General features: G+C 39.6%; 1 protein-coding gene across 2 annotated transcripts in view; it reads left to right on the forward strand.

Annotated features, from left to right (window-relative positions):
• The window catches only part of LOC102309198 (cholinesterase), a 16729-nt gene extending 8123 nt beyond the window's left edge, over positions 1 to 8606 (forward strand). For both annotated transcript variants that reach the window (XM_005949320.2, XM_042215066.1), the window contains exons 7-10: positions 183 to 493; positions 3538 to 3747; positions 3833 to 3990; positions 7804 to 8606. In XM_005949320.2, the coding sequence (XP_005949382.1) occupies positions 183 to 493; positions 3538 to 3747; positions 3833 to 3990; positions 7804 to 7898 (774 nt within the window). In that variant the 3' untranslated portion in view covers positions 7899 to 8606. The remainder of the gene's footprint in view (positions 1 to 182; positions 494 to 3537; positions 3748 to 3832; positions 3991 to 7803) is intronic.
• The last annotated feature ends 7252 nt before the right edge of the window (positions 8607 to 15858 follow it).

Consider the following 15858-nt stretch of genomic DNA (forward strand, 5'->3'; position numbering starts at 1 on the left):
TTTTTTGGGTTCATTGAGAACATGGTTGTTGTTCAATAATAAAATTATTCCTCAAAAATACAACTTGCCTAATAATTCTGCACTCCCTGTGTAAATGTATAAACAAAGTAACTGACAAGACAAACAAACAAACATCTGGCTTCACAAAAACAACTAAACAACTTTCTCTCTTCCTTCTGCAGGTACTTCTAAGTTCTGGTAACTTTGCCAAGAAAGATGTGATGTTTGGTTTAAATAAGGATGAAGGGACATATTTTGCTGTTTATGCAGTCCCTGGATTTAATAACACCGGTCAGAGTCTCATCACTAGAAAGGAATTCTTGGCAGGAGTGACACTTGCAATGGATAGTGCGAGTGATGTCATGAGAGATGCAGTCATTTTCCATTACACGGATTGGACAGATGTGGACAACAGGGTGAAAAACCGTGACTCTGTATGTAGTCTTGTTGGAGATCAAATGTTCATTTGTCCAGTGCTCGACTTTGCTCACAGGTAATGAGTAATTCTTATTGATCATATTTTTTAGTCACAGTTAATAAACTCAAAAATGACTAATTAAAGTCTCAGAATTGTATTGATAGTTGTTTTTTAAGAACATACAGTAGCATGCTACATCAAACAAGGTGAGATTTGTTCAAGATACTATGGTGTAGTAGTATCTTACAGTAACAGTAGTAAAGCAATGAATACATTTAAATGTCAACTTAAAAAAAGGTGCTGCAATGGTGAGATTGTGTGTGAATATTTGTTATGAGACTTTTTCTGGTAAGCACAAGAAAAATGGTTATGGATATATCGGGAATGTTTTTCCATGTATTTTTCATCACTCCACTTTACAACATATGTGCTTCAAAAATCAATATTGGGGAGAATCAGGGTAATATTAAAACTGATTTATTTTTCTTTTACGCAATGGTAAGAATAAGATCAAAGGTATCAATCCATATGCGCCAGGTCAGATAGCACACTGAAATAAAAAGGTGGTCACAGAAGAAGATAAGACTGATGTCAAGACACAAAAACTCCACACAGTCCATGAAGGGTTCTGTTGGGTTTGTGTTTCCACAAGCCTCGCTAATTCTAGAGACTTATTCATCATGAAGAAAACAAGACAGTCGATTGATCAATCACTTGCGCAAGGGAGGCCTGTGTCCACCACAAAAATGACCTCGACGACGACCTCCCTTGCTGCCCTTTTTATTGAGACACAGTTCACACAAAACACGTTAGAACAAAGCCACGCCCACATGGTTCTAAGAAAAGGCATTGTATGTATATGTGTGAACTTCTGTATCTAAGTAAGAGTTGTGTGTGTGTGTGTGTGTGTGTGTGTGTGTGTGTGTGTGTGTGTGTGTGTGTGTGTGTGTGTGTGTGTGTGTGTGTGTGTGTGTTAGACCTCCTGCTGACCAAAGGGTCGTAAACGCAGGAAGCTTACATCAAAAGAAGCAGATCTTCCAGATAGGATGTATCTGCAATAAAACATTACAGCCCCCCCCATCCAGAACCTCGAGAATCTGGGGGGAAGGACAGTGGAATTTCTTTCATCAGAGTTGGCAAGCATAGACATGACAACATTTAACAATTCACTCTAACAGGTTCCATCCACAGTGACTAGAAAAAGCCAGCTTATTGGACAACACAGAGGCTCTGATCATGCCAGCAGAACAAGACCTAAGTAGTCAAGACCGAGGTCCTTTGGGACTTTGACTTCCACATTGACAAGCAGCTGCTAGCCAGCCAACCAGACATAGTTATGGCTGACAAAAAGAAGAAGATCACAGTTGTAATAGATGTGGCAGGCTGAAGGGCAGGGTGGCAGACCGCTGAGCAGCACAGGACTTCAGGACCCTGGTACTGATGTGATCAAGGTCTGCAGCTTTGCCTTCATGAAGTCACTGTGGTGGTGTAGTTAGATTGGTGCTTTGTGAAGAGATCAACAGAGGTCTAGTACTCAGCCTGTTGTAAAACACATGTAGCTCATTGACTGTATCCATGCTGCCCTCCTGCTGCTGTTGATCTCTTTGATTGAGGCCAGTGATCAACTGCATCCCTCTCTACAATTGTTTGAAATTATTCAACTGGAGTTTGGTTTCCAGCTTCTCTCTGTAGGTATCTTTACACTTTCTCAGCCCTGCCTTTAGGTCATGGTGTAGGTTTCTCAACTTGTCCTTGTTCCCAGGCCTGAAGATCCTCTACTTTTCATTCAGCATGTCCCAGTATGTAGTCTCACTGGCTCCCTGACTCCAGAATTCTTCTCACAGGCTTGGTGGCAACAGGAAGTCTTAGAACTGCAAGAAAATACTGAGATGTTAACAGGACCTGGTTTTGGTCTGATCTACATAGTTGGCGAGGGCAGTGGCTTTGTATACATCCTGCATGTTTGCGTGCAGAAGATCCAAAGTTTTATTTTTTCATGTTTTGCGGACCAGATACTGCTGTAAAGTTGGCATAGTGGAGGCTAGATATGGTTGAAACCGCCAGTGATGGTGATGAAAGGCTCTGGGGGTTTATGCTTTAGGTCAGTGAAAGTCCCGTGTGTGATGTCACATGCTGCTGACCCATTAGCTGCTACATAAACACGTATTAATATAGCGGAGAATTCTCATCGTAGATAACATGTCCTGGATTGCATCACCATTTATTAACAAACACTGCAATCTCTCCATCTTTTCTTCTTATTGCTCAGCTTGGCGTCTTTGTCAGCCAAACTATGAAAAAGTCGGATACTGTGGTGGTGTGGTCCAGGTACCTTTGTAAAGCATAATACACTGCGCTCCCGATACTGCCGATTACTCTGATGCTTTACCAGTTATCCACTTTTAAGAGACCTCACATTCCCTATGATGACCGGTGGAAAGGAGGGTTTATGTTTCCTTCTCCTTGATTATATTCTTACTCTGGCCTGGCACTGATTACGTCACCTTTTGAGTTCCTGCAGGATGACCGGTCTGGCTACAGGCAGCAGTGTTGTGTTTTTGAAAGTGCCAGATCCTGAGTGTGAGAGTGCCAGGTCCTGAGTGTATAGAAACACAGAGCCATTCCACTCAGTCTTACCCCTCATCATGACAAATATAAAAAAGACAGTGAGGACCATAAAATTACAAAAAAGACGACTAAGGTCTATAGTTTGTAAAAACTGAAATCTAAAAAAAAAAAAGACAAAAAAGAAACTATGAATAAAACCGCAAAACACACTTAACTACGGAAGCTGCTGCAACAAACCGCAATTCTCACAACATCTAGAGACTAAGAACAAGAACAAGACTCAACTCTTATGTTCTTGCGATTATTGCAAACAAATCCTGACAAAACACTGACAAATAGAGCTGGTTTAAAGAAATGCCACCTTACTAATAGTTTAAAACTGCAAACCAGTATAAAAATGACAATTACTAACACTAACAATGTTTCTGCATTTTTTGTGTTTTTTCCTCAGTTTGTATGCACCACTTTATTTATTTTTCTGTTATGTTTCATCCATCTTGAGCTAACCTGTTGTAATATAATAATATATCTCTGTTATTTACACTTTGCAGGCTCTCTCAACATGGTGGTAAGCCTTTTGTATATTTATTTGATCACCACTCATCAGTCAATCCCTGGCCAGAGTGGATGGGTGCTATGCATGGGTATGAGATAGAATTTGTATTTGGAATGCCTCTGAATGCATCTCTGGGATACACAAAGGAGGAAGTTAATATGACCAAGAAGTTTATGAAACACTGGGCCAACTTTGCTCGTACAGGGTAAGCATAACCAGATGGTCAGACACTCACTCAACTAGTGTGAAGACCCTGATGATTCTTAGAACTGATTTATTGTCTGTTTCAGAAATCCAGGCCTTGAGGGAGCTAAGTGGCCTGTGTTTACTGTTCAAGAGCAGAAGTATGTCACACTGAATTATAAACATCCAGAAGAAAAGACAATGATGAAAGCAAAAGAATGTCAGCTCTGGAGCAAATTTATCCCAAAAGTCCAAAGCGTGTCAGGTTGGATACACAAACACCTACACACATACATGCATGACACATATATAAAGATCACTCTATATAGTCTAAATGAAAGTATATTTTCTTTAAATTTGGCAGGTTTAAAATGAATCTTAAATATAATCTCAGATGAAGTAAAAAAAAAAACACATTCCACAGTGTCATTATTTACTTAAAAAAAATGAAGCCGTCTCTGAAAAAGTAAGTGCTTCTGTAGGAATAAAGAGGGTGATCTACAGTCAGGTGTTGCTACTCAGATCTATTTGATTAACTGGTCACCACCAAGTGTGAACGCGTATAATAACGGAAATGTTGCCAGTTTGCTGGTCTGGAGGATTTGTATTTGTATTTGTATTTATTTATTTATTGTCATTGTCAGAGAACAATGAAATTGCATTTGGGGCTTCCGTACAACCCGTAAATAAAATAATGAAGAAAATAATAAATACCCCTTAAAACCCAAGTGTAAATATTTAACCCAGTGTGACTCCAGTGCAATAAGACAATCCTTAGCAACAACATGAGAACATGACAAGTAAACATGAGAACCTGACAAGTAAGTTCAGTGCTATTAAGAAGTTGGATATGGTTATTGTCCGTGAGAGGGGGGCAGAGAGTTCAGGAGCCTCACAGCCTGTGGATACAGGCTGTTGGCCAGTCTGGATGTTCTGGCCTGTATAGACCTGTACCTTCTCCCTGAGGGCAGCAGGTGGAAAAGGTGGCGCGCAGGGTGATGTTGGTCCCGCAGAATACTGTGCACCCGTCTCAGACAGCGAGTGGGGAAGATATTACTAATCTCTGGCAGACTTATTCCAATAATTCTGCCAGCTTCTTTCACCACCCGCTGGAGTGCTTGCTGATCGGCCTTGGTGCAGCTGGGGAACCACACTAGAAATCCATACGTCAGAACGCTGCTGATGGCACAGTTGTAGAAGTTCAACATCAGAGATCTGGGAATGTGTGCGCTCCGCAGTCTCCTCAGGTAGTAGAGGCGCTGTTGGGCTTTCCGTGCAACTGAGGTGATATGGTTGCCCCAGGACAGGTCCTCGGTCACAGTTACCCCCAAGAATTTAAAACTGCTCACCCTCTCCACCGCCTCACTGCCGATGAAGAGAGGCAGATGGTTGTTATGACCCTTCCTCCGGAAATCTACAATGATCTCCTTGGTCTTTTTGGTGTTTAAGACCAAGTTATTGTCGTGGCACCATGACTCTAGTTGTTGCACCTCTGTCCTGTAGTTTGTCTCATCGTTGTTGGATATAAGTCCGAGCACTGTGGTGTCATCGGCAAACTTAACAATAAGATTGGACGCGCAGGAGGAAATACAGTCATGGGTGAAGAGAGTGTATAGCAGAGGGCTCAGGACACACCCCTGAGGGGCACCGGTGTTGACCACAAGGGTGGAAGAGGTGTTCTTACCCACTCTGACACTCTGTCTGCGATTAGTGAGGAAGTCCACAATCCAGTTGCACAGAGAGGAGTTAAGTCCCAGTTGGTGGAGTTTGGGACGGAGTTTGTATGGCCGGATGGTATTAAAAGCCGAGCTGTAGTCTACAAAGAGGAGCCGTGCATAGGTGTTCCTGTGTTCCAGGTGCTCCAGTAATGTGTGCAGCACTATGGCGATCGCATCCTCGGTTGACCGGTTCTCCCTGTATGCAAACTGGTACGAGTCCAGGGATGGTGGAAAAGCAGCTCTGATGTGTTTGATGACCAGTCTCTCCAGGCATTTGGCGGGAATGGGGGTGAGTGCCACAGGTCTGAAATCGTTCAGACATGTGACATTTGACTGTTTTGGGATGGGAACGATGGTTGCTGCTTTGAAACAGGATGGTACCAGTGAACAGGACAACGAGGTGTTATATATAGAGGTGAAGACATCCGCCAGTTCCGCAGCACAGTCTTTTAGCACCCGGCCCAGCACTCCATCTGGCCCGGCCGCCTTCCTGGTGTTAATGCTCCGGAACACACGCCTCAGCTCATGAGTGCTCAGGACTGGAGCAGGGTCGGTTGAGGGGAGAGGGGACAGGACAGGGTCGGTGTTCTCCCTATCAAAACGGGCATAAAAGAGATTTAAATCCTCAGCCAGAGTAGAACTGTCGGCTGAGGGTGATGGTGTTCTCCTTTTGTAGTCCGTGATAGCCCTGATGCCCTCCCAGACCTGCCTTGGATTTGAGGAAAATACATCAGCCATCTCTTAGAAGAAACAATTGTTGCTGGGATATAGGGCTATTTCCAAAGAATTTAAGTCCTTCAATTATTAACCAGTGGAAAACATTAAAGACAGTTGCCAAGCACACCAGGAATGGATGTCTCAGCAAATTCAGAGAAATTCCAAAAACTCTGCAGGTAGATCTCAGATTCTACAAGCATAAATGTTAAAGTTCACGCCACTATAACTAGAAAAAGACAGAATAAGTATGGCGTGTTTGGAAAGGTTGTTAGGAGAAAGTCTCTTGTCTCTAGAGTTGGGAAGTGATGAAGTACAAATGCTTTGTAACTGTTTCCAGATATCGGTAAATTACTTAAATATTAATTTTTCTGACCAAATTTTACATTGTTTCAGAAATATCTGGATCTTTACTCTAGTTTTCACTTAAGGTTCAACACGTTTGAGGGAAGTTTTTACTTCCCTGCCCTGCGAACCAAAACTTATTTGTGCTTAAATGGAGGGAACAATACTGAGCCAGCTATATTGGTGTGTTTATCACAAGAGCTTGTCACATACAGAGACATGAAAAGTTCAAAAAATATAATTTAAGCATCATTTACAGCACTGTACTCAGGGGGTTAAATCGGGCCAGAATGATTTTATTGCACTTTTGGTGCAGATGTCATGAATTGTAGCACTGTACCTTGCACTAGAGAAGAGGAGAGAGCATAAAGATTTTAATGCTTTTTTAAGTGGCAGCTAATTTCAAAAGTTTTTATAACCTTCACAAATATCAGCAAACACACAAACTATTTATGTGCACAGTTTGTCTGTTAGCTAAAGTTACAGCTAATGTCCTTGAAATAGCTACTTTTTTTCTTTGCATTGTACTTCTGCTAAGGTAAAACTTTCTGTATTTTTTCACCTCTGCTTATTTTAAATGTAAAGAAGAGTGCACCAAAATTCATCCACAACAATGTGAGAGGCTGATAAAGTCAAATAGAAAATGATCACTTCAAATTATTGCTTCTAAAGTTGGTTCTGGAAGCTATTGAAAAATATGTCACTCTTAGTTTTTCATAGCCTTTTTTTGCATTTTGTCTTAGTTTTTGTTAAATAATGACACTAATGTCCACCACATTCTTTCTCTCAGTTTCTGTTTTCCCAATTTTAACATCCTGTAAGGACTAGATACTTTTTCATTATATCTTAATATGTAACACTTTAGAAGATATAGAGAGTGTACATTTGTTAACCATTACTGTAGTTATCTGTAGTAGGAGGCATTACATCAGGTTTTGTTAGGAAGGCGTTTAGCTTGTGGAGGAGAGTTTTATTCTGTCTTGCTCCCCTTGTGTTTCGCCTAAGTTTTGGAGGTCTAAGTGGGAGGAGAGGAGGGTCAGTCATCACTTCTCTGAGCATAGATCACACAAGGGTGAATAATACTGATACACCTCCACAATTAAACTTACTGTGGAATCATACACCACATAGCAGAACGATTAAATATTTTTTATTGGAAAAAGGAAAGGACAAAAAAAGAGAAACATCTAACAGTACACACACACACACACACACACACACACACACACGTGTAAACTAAAGCCGAAAGATTCTTTGTGAAATAACATCATCATGATGTTCTTGTGCTTTTTTCTCCACAGATAAACTGGTGTCTTGTCATAATGCAAGTGGGATTATACTCCGCTGTAATTATTTGTTCCTGCTCATGTTATTGGCTATAACTTTAACCTACTGATGGACTGAAGAGGCCTGTCTTCTACAAAGTTGAAATCTGGTAAATGTAAATTGTCGGTGCCTGTTGTGCCAATATATCAGAGTCCCAGTAAAGCATTGTTAATCCAGCTGTGCATAACATATATAAAAAAAGATGAACAAGGATGTAAACACAAAGTCACAAAAGGATGGTAAAAGTCAGGCCTAGATTTCCCTTTGAATTACACTTGGTAATACGCCTAATTCAAATTGCTTAACAATTACAGATAGAGTTGCTCTTTCTAAAGCAATAAAACATAATCATCAATCAAAATTATCACTGTATTTGACAAAAAATGTATTCCTCTTTCAGTTATACATAATTTTTTTGTATGCATGCACTGTTGTATTTACTCTCAGACAGTGAATTCTCAGTAACTCAATGATGTCAATAAAGGGTTGAACTGTTATGAAGAAAAAACTTTTGACATTTAAACAATTGTATGCAGAAAGTCTCATCATTCGATGTGAACAGGATGAACATATGGATATGGTACATATGTCCAATAGAGGATGCTGACAGCTAATGTGAGCAGGTTGAAGGATGACCCTGTGACCCTTTACCACTGGTCTTCCAATTCAAAATAATGTCTGGGATCTGCACCGGAGTGCATGGACTGCACAGGCAGTCACCTTTGACATGGGGCATTGGGCTCAAGTCATTTAACTATTCCATTAAAAAAAACAAAAACAAAAAAAACCAACATTTAACAATAAATTAATACAAATATATTTGCACTCACACATACTATGTCCAGAGGTTACAAACTAAAATGTGCAAGAGTGCCCATTTACAGTTTTAAAGAGTACAACAAGCGTACAATTTGTACAATTAGTAGACCTAGTATGTTTGATTTGTTGTGTACCCTGGGTCTACATTTACAGGCTGTTTTTAAAATTACTTTAAAACACAATCCGAAAACTCATAGAAAATGTAGCCATGTAGAAAAATTACTGAGATTGAAGAGGCAAAGCAGGAGACAAACAACAGACATATTTTATCTGAGTACACCACACCCTAGGACAGTTAACTGTGAGCACCGAATAGCCTCAACACACTGCCATTTGTTCTGAAATATTCAAGTAGAGTCATGCTTTAAATTTATCTGCATAAGCTGATCCAATGAGAGCTAATTTATTTGCACTGTTTTCCTTTGCTTTTATGAGAGCAGCTTTCCAGTCACGTTCATTGCTCCACACCACACAGAACTGTCAGGTCCCGGCAACCTACTAAAATAGTGAAGGCATGACCAGCCTGCACCCTAAACCCACTGCTCCACCCCTCCTCTGCAGCTGAGCCACAAACTACTGCTAACTGAATAATTAAACTGAACTGCCACAGCAACAACTTGTCCACAATGTGGATTTTTTTCATTACCAGACCGTATGAATTAAGGAAACAGTAGTTGAAGTTGTAACCTTTCTTTAGGACAAGCAATGAGCATAGGTAAAGCCAGCAGCATTTTTCTGGTTGTTTGTGCATGCACATTGTGGATGAACCTCTGGTCTTTGATGGTAAATGTGCATGGTAAGCTACCACTTGCTCTGCTTTCACTCCTCTAAGATCAGTTCCTATCCTTTGTGTGGAAACACAGCTTGTATCTCCAAGTACACAAGCTTCAGTGATTTGTCATTGTGACAGATGATTTTCCTCTTCCTCACCACCTTGGCCAACCTGTGAAGTAGAGGATGGAATGTGAAAAGTTGTTAATAACTCCTTTAGCAAGGAATGCCTTGACGATGTTGGAGAGGGGGCTGTAGTTCTTACTAAGTCAGGCCTAATAAAAAAGAGACGTTGCCTAGGTTAATTTTAAATGATTATTAATGTGTAAAATGCACCCTTGCTGTAGTGCTGTATGCACAATTAAAAAGGGGTGGTGGTGGTGTCTGCATGTAAAAATCACCACACTGTGGCTTTATTTTTTATGGTTGGGATTCATCATGTACATATCTGAATAATTATATTATTCAGAAAACTATTATTGGGTTTTTGTTTGTTTGTTTCTGGCACTGATCACATAACTGTGGTTTTGAGCTATATGACAGACTCATACTTGATTACCCCTTCTTACTCATTTCAACACATTTCTTAGAATTCACACATTATTATATTGAAATTACAAACTGTCATGGCCTTTCCATTCACTCAGGAGAGTTATTATGTTTAACTATGGATAAATTAATATTTATATACAGCTAATTTTTAAGGATAATTTCAGAATTAACTTCTAATAAAATGTAATAAAGTTGAACTTGTCAAATGCAATAATGCAGTCACAAACAGTCTCACTAAAATGATAATACACTGGTGGTTTTATATAACAAACTTCTAGGGTTAAATGGATATAGTGAAGGACAGCAAACAAATTGGTGTGACAGATGATGGTAGGGAGAGTGAGATAAAGGATAATCTTAAATGAATGTGCCTGTATTATTTACCCTTTGTAGGCTATGTCAACACGGTGGTGAGACTTTTGTTTATTTATTTGACCACCACTCATCAATCAATCCTTGGCCAGAGTGGATGGGCATTATACATGGCTATGAAACAGAATTTATTCTTGGAATGCCTCAAAATACATCTCTGGGATTAGGAAAACGGAAAACAGGAAGTTAATATGTCTAAGAAGTTTATGAGACACTGGGCCAACTTAGGTTGAGCAAAGTAAGCATGACCAGAATGCCGGGGCTTGGTTCCCCCTCAGAATTGCTTTGATGACATATTCCACTGTGTTATGATTTACTTAACAAAACTAGGAAAATGAAATGGGAATTCCAGAAGAATGAAAACAAGGGCGTAGATTTGGTTTTGGCATTGGTGAGGACGGATGATTCAACCACCGAACCCTGCCCTGTTTTTTTTTTCCTTTTTGTTTTTGCTTCTTAATAAAAAGAGGAGAAATATACTTGTCTACATATGCTATTCTACATGCTTTTAAACCATTTAAAATCACAATTCATAGTTTTATATGTGAATTATATAATGTTAAATTACTATTAAACAAATGACTAGTTTAGGCTTTAGTTCACTTCAGCCATATTCCATATAAATCAGGTATCATATAAAAATAGCTTTAAATACAGTCATGACAATAAATGAATATGACTTTAAGGACATAACATCATTAATTCAGTTATAGTACACCAACATCTCTTATGGCACTAAGGGAACACTGAATGACCTGGTGGTTTATGTCCATAAAACTACTCATCGCAGATTACTACAAAGTAAAAGATCTCTCAGCAAAATTATGCAACATTTTAGGCGCTATTGCCCTGATCAAGTCAGTGAGCTGGGATTTTTTTTATTCTAAACATGAACTACTGTTACAGCAACAGACATGGACTACTGGTGTCCCACACAACAACTCAATGTCCACTATGTGAAGGGGCCACACACATGCCTGCTCCTCTCGTTAACTGAGATAAACTGCTGGCATATTTGTTTTACATCTATACTGTCCAGTCTCTCCTGGTGGACATACAGCAGCATTGTTTAATCTCATTTGAGTCATTGTTAACCTTACCCATCTTTTTAGTCTTCTGAGAGCACTGAAGCTTCTTTCAGCCTAAGTACATGTGTTTTATCCTCAGATTACAATTATTATTATTATTATGTGCTTGATGTGCCTCAGCTTTGGCCCTGGCTCTTCCCCTCTGACTGCACTAGGACATATTGCCACCTGATAAAATAACACATTGATTCGAGCCATATAAAAAGTGAGATGTGTCAATTCAGATTCTTTGTCAAATATACACTAATGAATCAATTTACATCAGCAGCCTAACAATTGTCATGATAATAAATACTAGTTAATCTATAGCACCAAATCATCAGTCAGTCACCTGTGACCTCGCCTCTTCACCTCTGTCTGAGCTACAACATGGCAGAGCTGCCTCTGTCACCTGATGAATGACAGTGAGACATTCCACATACATGCAGTCACACATGTGCTTCAAATACAGTCATGAACCATCAAGTCGTCATCCAATTTCACCTGTGAACTTGTATCACCATTACTCTCTGAGCTTTGTGTTGGTTGGAATATTTGCCAAATCATGACTACCTCATGACATTTTGTCTCAAAAATTAACCCTATGAATATGTCAGTACCATTAGGATGAAATTATTGTGTTTGATTTTCTTTACTCGAATAGATCAAATTATTGGTGGGGACATGTCCCTTCCGTCCATGCCAAATCTACTCCCTTGAATGAAAAGTTCCAAGGCTGCTAAGAATGAAACCCAAGTGCTAGATACTGAAATAAAGATTTCACACACTTTATTATCAAATGATACTGTGAGCTAGGAAGCTGTGAGCTCAGGAAACATGCTCTGGAAACATGCATCATCAACAGCTGTTACCAACTCTAGAAAAGCAAACATTTTGGTGCTTTGCTCTCTCCTGTCAGTTTTCAGTCTTGGACTCCCCCATGGCACAGCCCCATAGCATCCTGTATAACCTGGGAAATAAACTAGATCCAGATAGTGGAACTCCTTACCGTTTTTTCATCCCACTTTCCACCAGATCTCAGCTACTGCATTGGGAAGCCACAGCCAAATTCACCTGTCATCCCAGGTTCCAGAGAACTCTAACATTCCCTCAGAGGCTGTTTTGGTGGCCATCTTTGGTCAAAGATTTGCAGAGTATGTGGGAGCGTGTTCTGAAAACAGAACACAAAATAACTAACACCCTGTTCACATCCAGCTGGATTACTGAGACCCTTACCTGTACCTGGGCAGCTGTGGTCCCACATCTCATTGGATTTCATCAACAGGCATCCCTCTGCATCATGTAACACCACTATTTTTACAATCATTGATCGTCTCTGCAAACCAGCCCAACTCATCGCTCCTCCTAAACTTCCAATGGCTTTGGAAACTGCTCAGTTTCTAGCCTAGCATGTATTCCGACTCCATTGCATTCCCCTGGACATTATGAAATAAAATTTAATTGAAAAATTGAACTATGTTTTTGATTGAGCCTGCCAATTTAAACTGGAAAGAATTCTACATTTAAATTGTCAGTTTGTCATCAGTTTTCCATTCACAGACCAATGAACATACTGGGAGACTCATTTAGGAGCTGGAGGCAGCACTTTGTTGTGTGCCATCCTCCAATCAAACCAACTGAAGCCCCCACCTGGGCTGATTATGCCAAGAACTCATCAACATGTCTTGATGCATGTTCAATCATCCAGGTAAGGATATTCCAAAAAGTTGTTTTGTTCATCTGGATGTAGCGTTTTTAGTGAAAACACTACGTCCAGGTGAACAAAATCAACTTTTTGGAACTCATTAACATTTGCCGACACAGACTTGTCATCCTTTGATGCTGAGTTGAGCACCCCCTCTGTCCAGCAGCATCTCCACCACTGCCAGCACTTTTGGAGGGCAACCTGGATGCCTTCTTGAAAATGGCAACAAGCAGCGTGCTTACTGCCATCAAGTCCCAGCGCCCGAGTACACCCCAGGTCAAAAAATATGGTTGCCTATCAACGATATCTTGTTGCACACTAAGTCAAAAAATTGTCTTCAAGATCGTTTGTCCCTTTGAGATCCTGTCTATCATCAGCCCTGTCACTGTCCTTCTGAGATTAACCTGACATGTGAAAATTCACAACTCTTTCCATGTGTCTCAGGTTAACCCCATTCTGTCCAGCCTTCAACCTCCATGAACTGAAACAATGTTGTAAATAAGAGTGAGCCAAAATTTCTCTACAACTACTTCATAGCTGCTATAGGTGGCTCTGCGGGGTTCTACAGTATAGTTTTTTCCACATACTGTTTCTTTATTTTGGCTTAGTTTTGTTAAATAATGTCAGTGTAATATGTTATTTGTAATTGCTCATCTGTGGTTTACCTAATTAAGTAAAATTAAGACCTAGTGAGAACTACGGAATTGTCTGTTATGTTCCGATATGTAAAATTTCAGACTTAACAGGAAGTACTTTATTTTAACCATGACTTAGCTATCTGTAGTAGAAGCATTGCATCTGATAAGGATTCTGCCTTGTTCAGCTGGTGGAGCACATTTGCATTCGGTCTTACTCCCTTTTTCACGTTAGTTGTGGCAGTCTGAGTGGGAGGTAAGGAGGATAAGTCATCACTTCACTGAACATGATCACACACTGGGTAAATAATACTAATACACCTCCAGAATTACCCTTTCTCTGTAATAATAAACCACATAGGAAAAGTAGACTTCATCAGGCAAATGTTACATTTTTTTTAATTTTTTTAATTGCAGGAGTTGATAAAATCTCAAAGTGAATTTTTACTTTTAAATGAAAATAAAAAGGACACCATTATGTAAACAAGATATCACATAAAATATATTAAATTGCTCTTTTTTAGAGTCACTTTTTAAAGTGACTCTAAAATGCTTTCTGACCACCCTTTACAAAATATGGAGATGTTTTGCCTCAGGTGGCAGAGTAGGTCAGTTGCAGCAAGCAGTGTATGCATCTGTATTAGAAAGGATGTTTACAAAGATATTTGTTACAAAAATAGTCACACTTTAATATTACTTACACTTTACTCACACTTACAATTTACATGCAGTAACTGTCATGGAATTTTATGTCTGTATACATAAACTTTGTGACAATGTACAACTTGTTCTATGGGGTGTTCCATCAATTCTTGTCTTATGAGTGTAAATTCAACAATACGGAAAATGATTAGGGCCACTGGGGGAAGAAAAAAAGTGGGCACATTTTTTTTCTTCTTCTTCTTTTCCAGAATTCTGAGAAAAAAGGTCAAAATCAGAATTCTGACTTTAATCTCAAAATTCTGACTTTTTTCTGAGAATTCTGAGATTAAAGTCAGAAGTCTGATTTTCTGATTTTCTCAGAATTCTGGAAAAGAAGAAAAAAAGTAGCCCTAATCCTCTTCCGTATGCTGGGTCTGCGCTTCCACAGAGTTAACAATCTGTTGTAAAAAGAAGTAACACAGTATGTCTCACACTGTAGTCACATTTTTCCCTGTAATATCCACCATTTTCTTAACAACACAGTGTAATAGCATAATCAACATATAGCCTGTAAACACAGTTTCCGTCACACAAAAACCCTGAAAAATTACAGTCAAAGGTTAAATCTGCAAAGCTCACACAGTGTCATGTGACCAAAAGTTTCCAACTCTGGTCTCCTCCTGCTCCTGCAACAAAAGACACATCCATACAGCTACCCCACTTTGTCACATCTGGGTGGGAGTTAACCTTGCATAGTGGTGTCAAGTCAGTCATGTCAGTCAACTCTTGTCAGCTTTTACCAGTCCAGTCAGTTCCCCATTCTTTCACTCATTGCTTATTCATTCATTTATTCATTGCTGATAGTGGAATCTATCGTCGCATTTCGTTTCCGTTTTGTTTCTTTTTCTATGAATATAGAAAAAGAATTTAGATCGGATTACCTTGCAGAATCCTTTTAGACAGGGACTCACTTTCTGATTGTCCCAATAAGTGACTTTCTCCCGAGCCCATTTTAATTTTGGAGAAGCTCACTTTGTGACCGTTCCCGACAACACGCTGCGTAACTCTTCCTGTTCAAATTGTTCAGACCTGCTTAAATGACAGAGATTATTAAACAAAACTTTCAGTGCACTGTGAAAGTAACAACATAAAAAGGAAAAAAAAAAGCCTTGACTAAGTCATGACACATGTTCTTCGTCCCAGGCGGGTAAATCATACCAAACCTAATTGGCAACTTTGTAACAAAAGACAAATCATCAGCCAGTTTAATCTCAAACATTCAAGGTTCGAGGTTCTTTATTTGTCACATGCATAGTTATACAAGTATAACACACAGTGAAATGTAGCCTCGACATGTGCAAAAATAGGGGGGGGCTGTAGAGGAAGAACATCATCACCAGTGTGTGAATGTGTGTGTGAATGGGTGGATGACTGGATATGTAAAGCGCTTTGGGGTCCTTAGGGACT

The sequence above is a fragment of the Haplochromis burtoni genome, unplaced genomic scaffold, assembly GCF_018398535.1.
Source record: "Haplochromis burtoni strain Fernald_Lab_line unplaced genomic scaffold, NCSU_Asbu1 Contig_653, whole genome shotgun sequence".
Classification (NCBI taxonomy): domain Eukaryota; kingdom Metazoa; phylum Chordata; class Actinopteri; order Cichliformes; family Cichlidae; genus Haplochromis; species Haplochromis burtoni.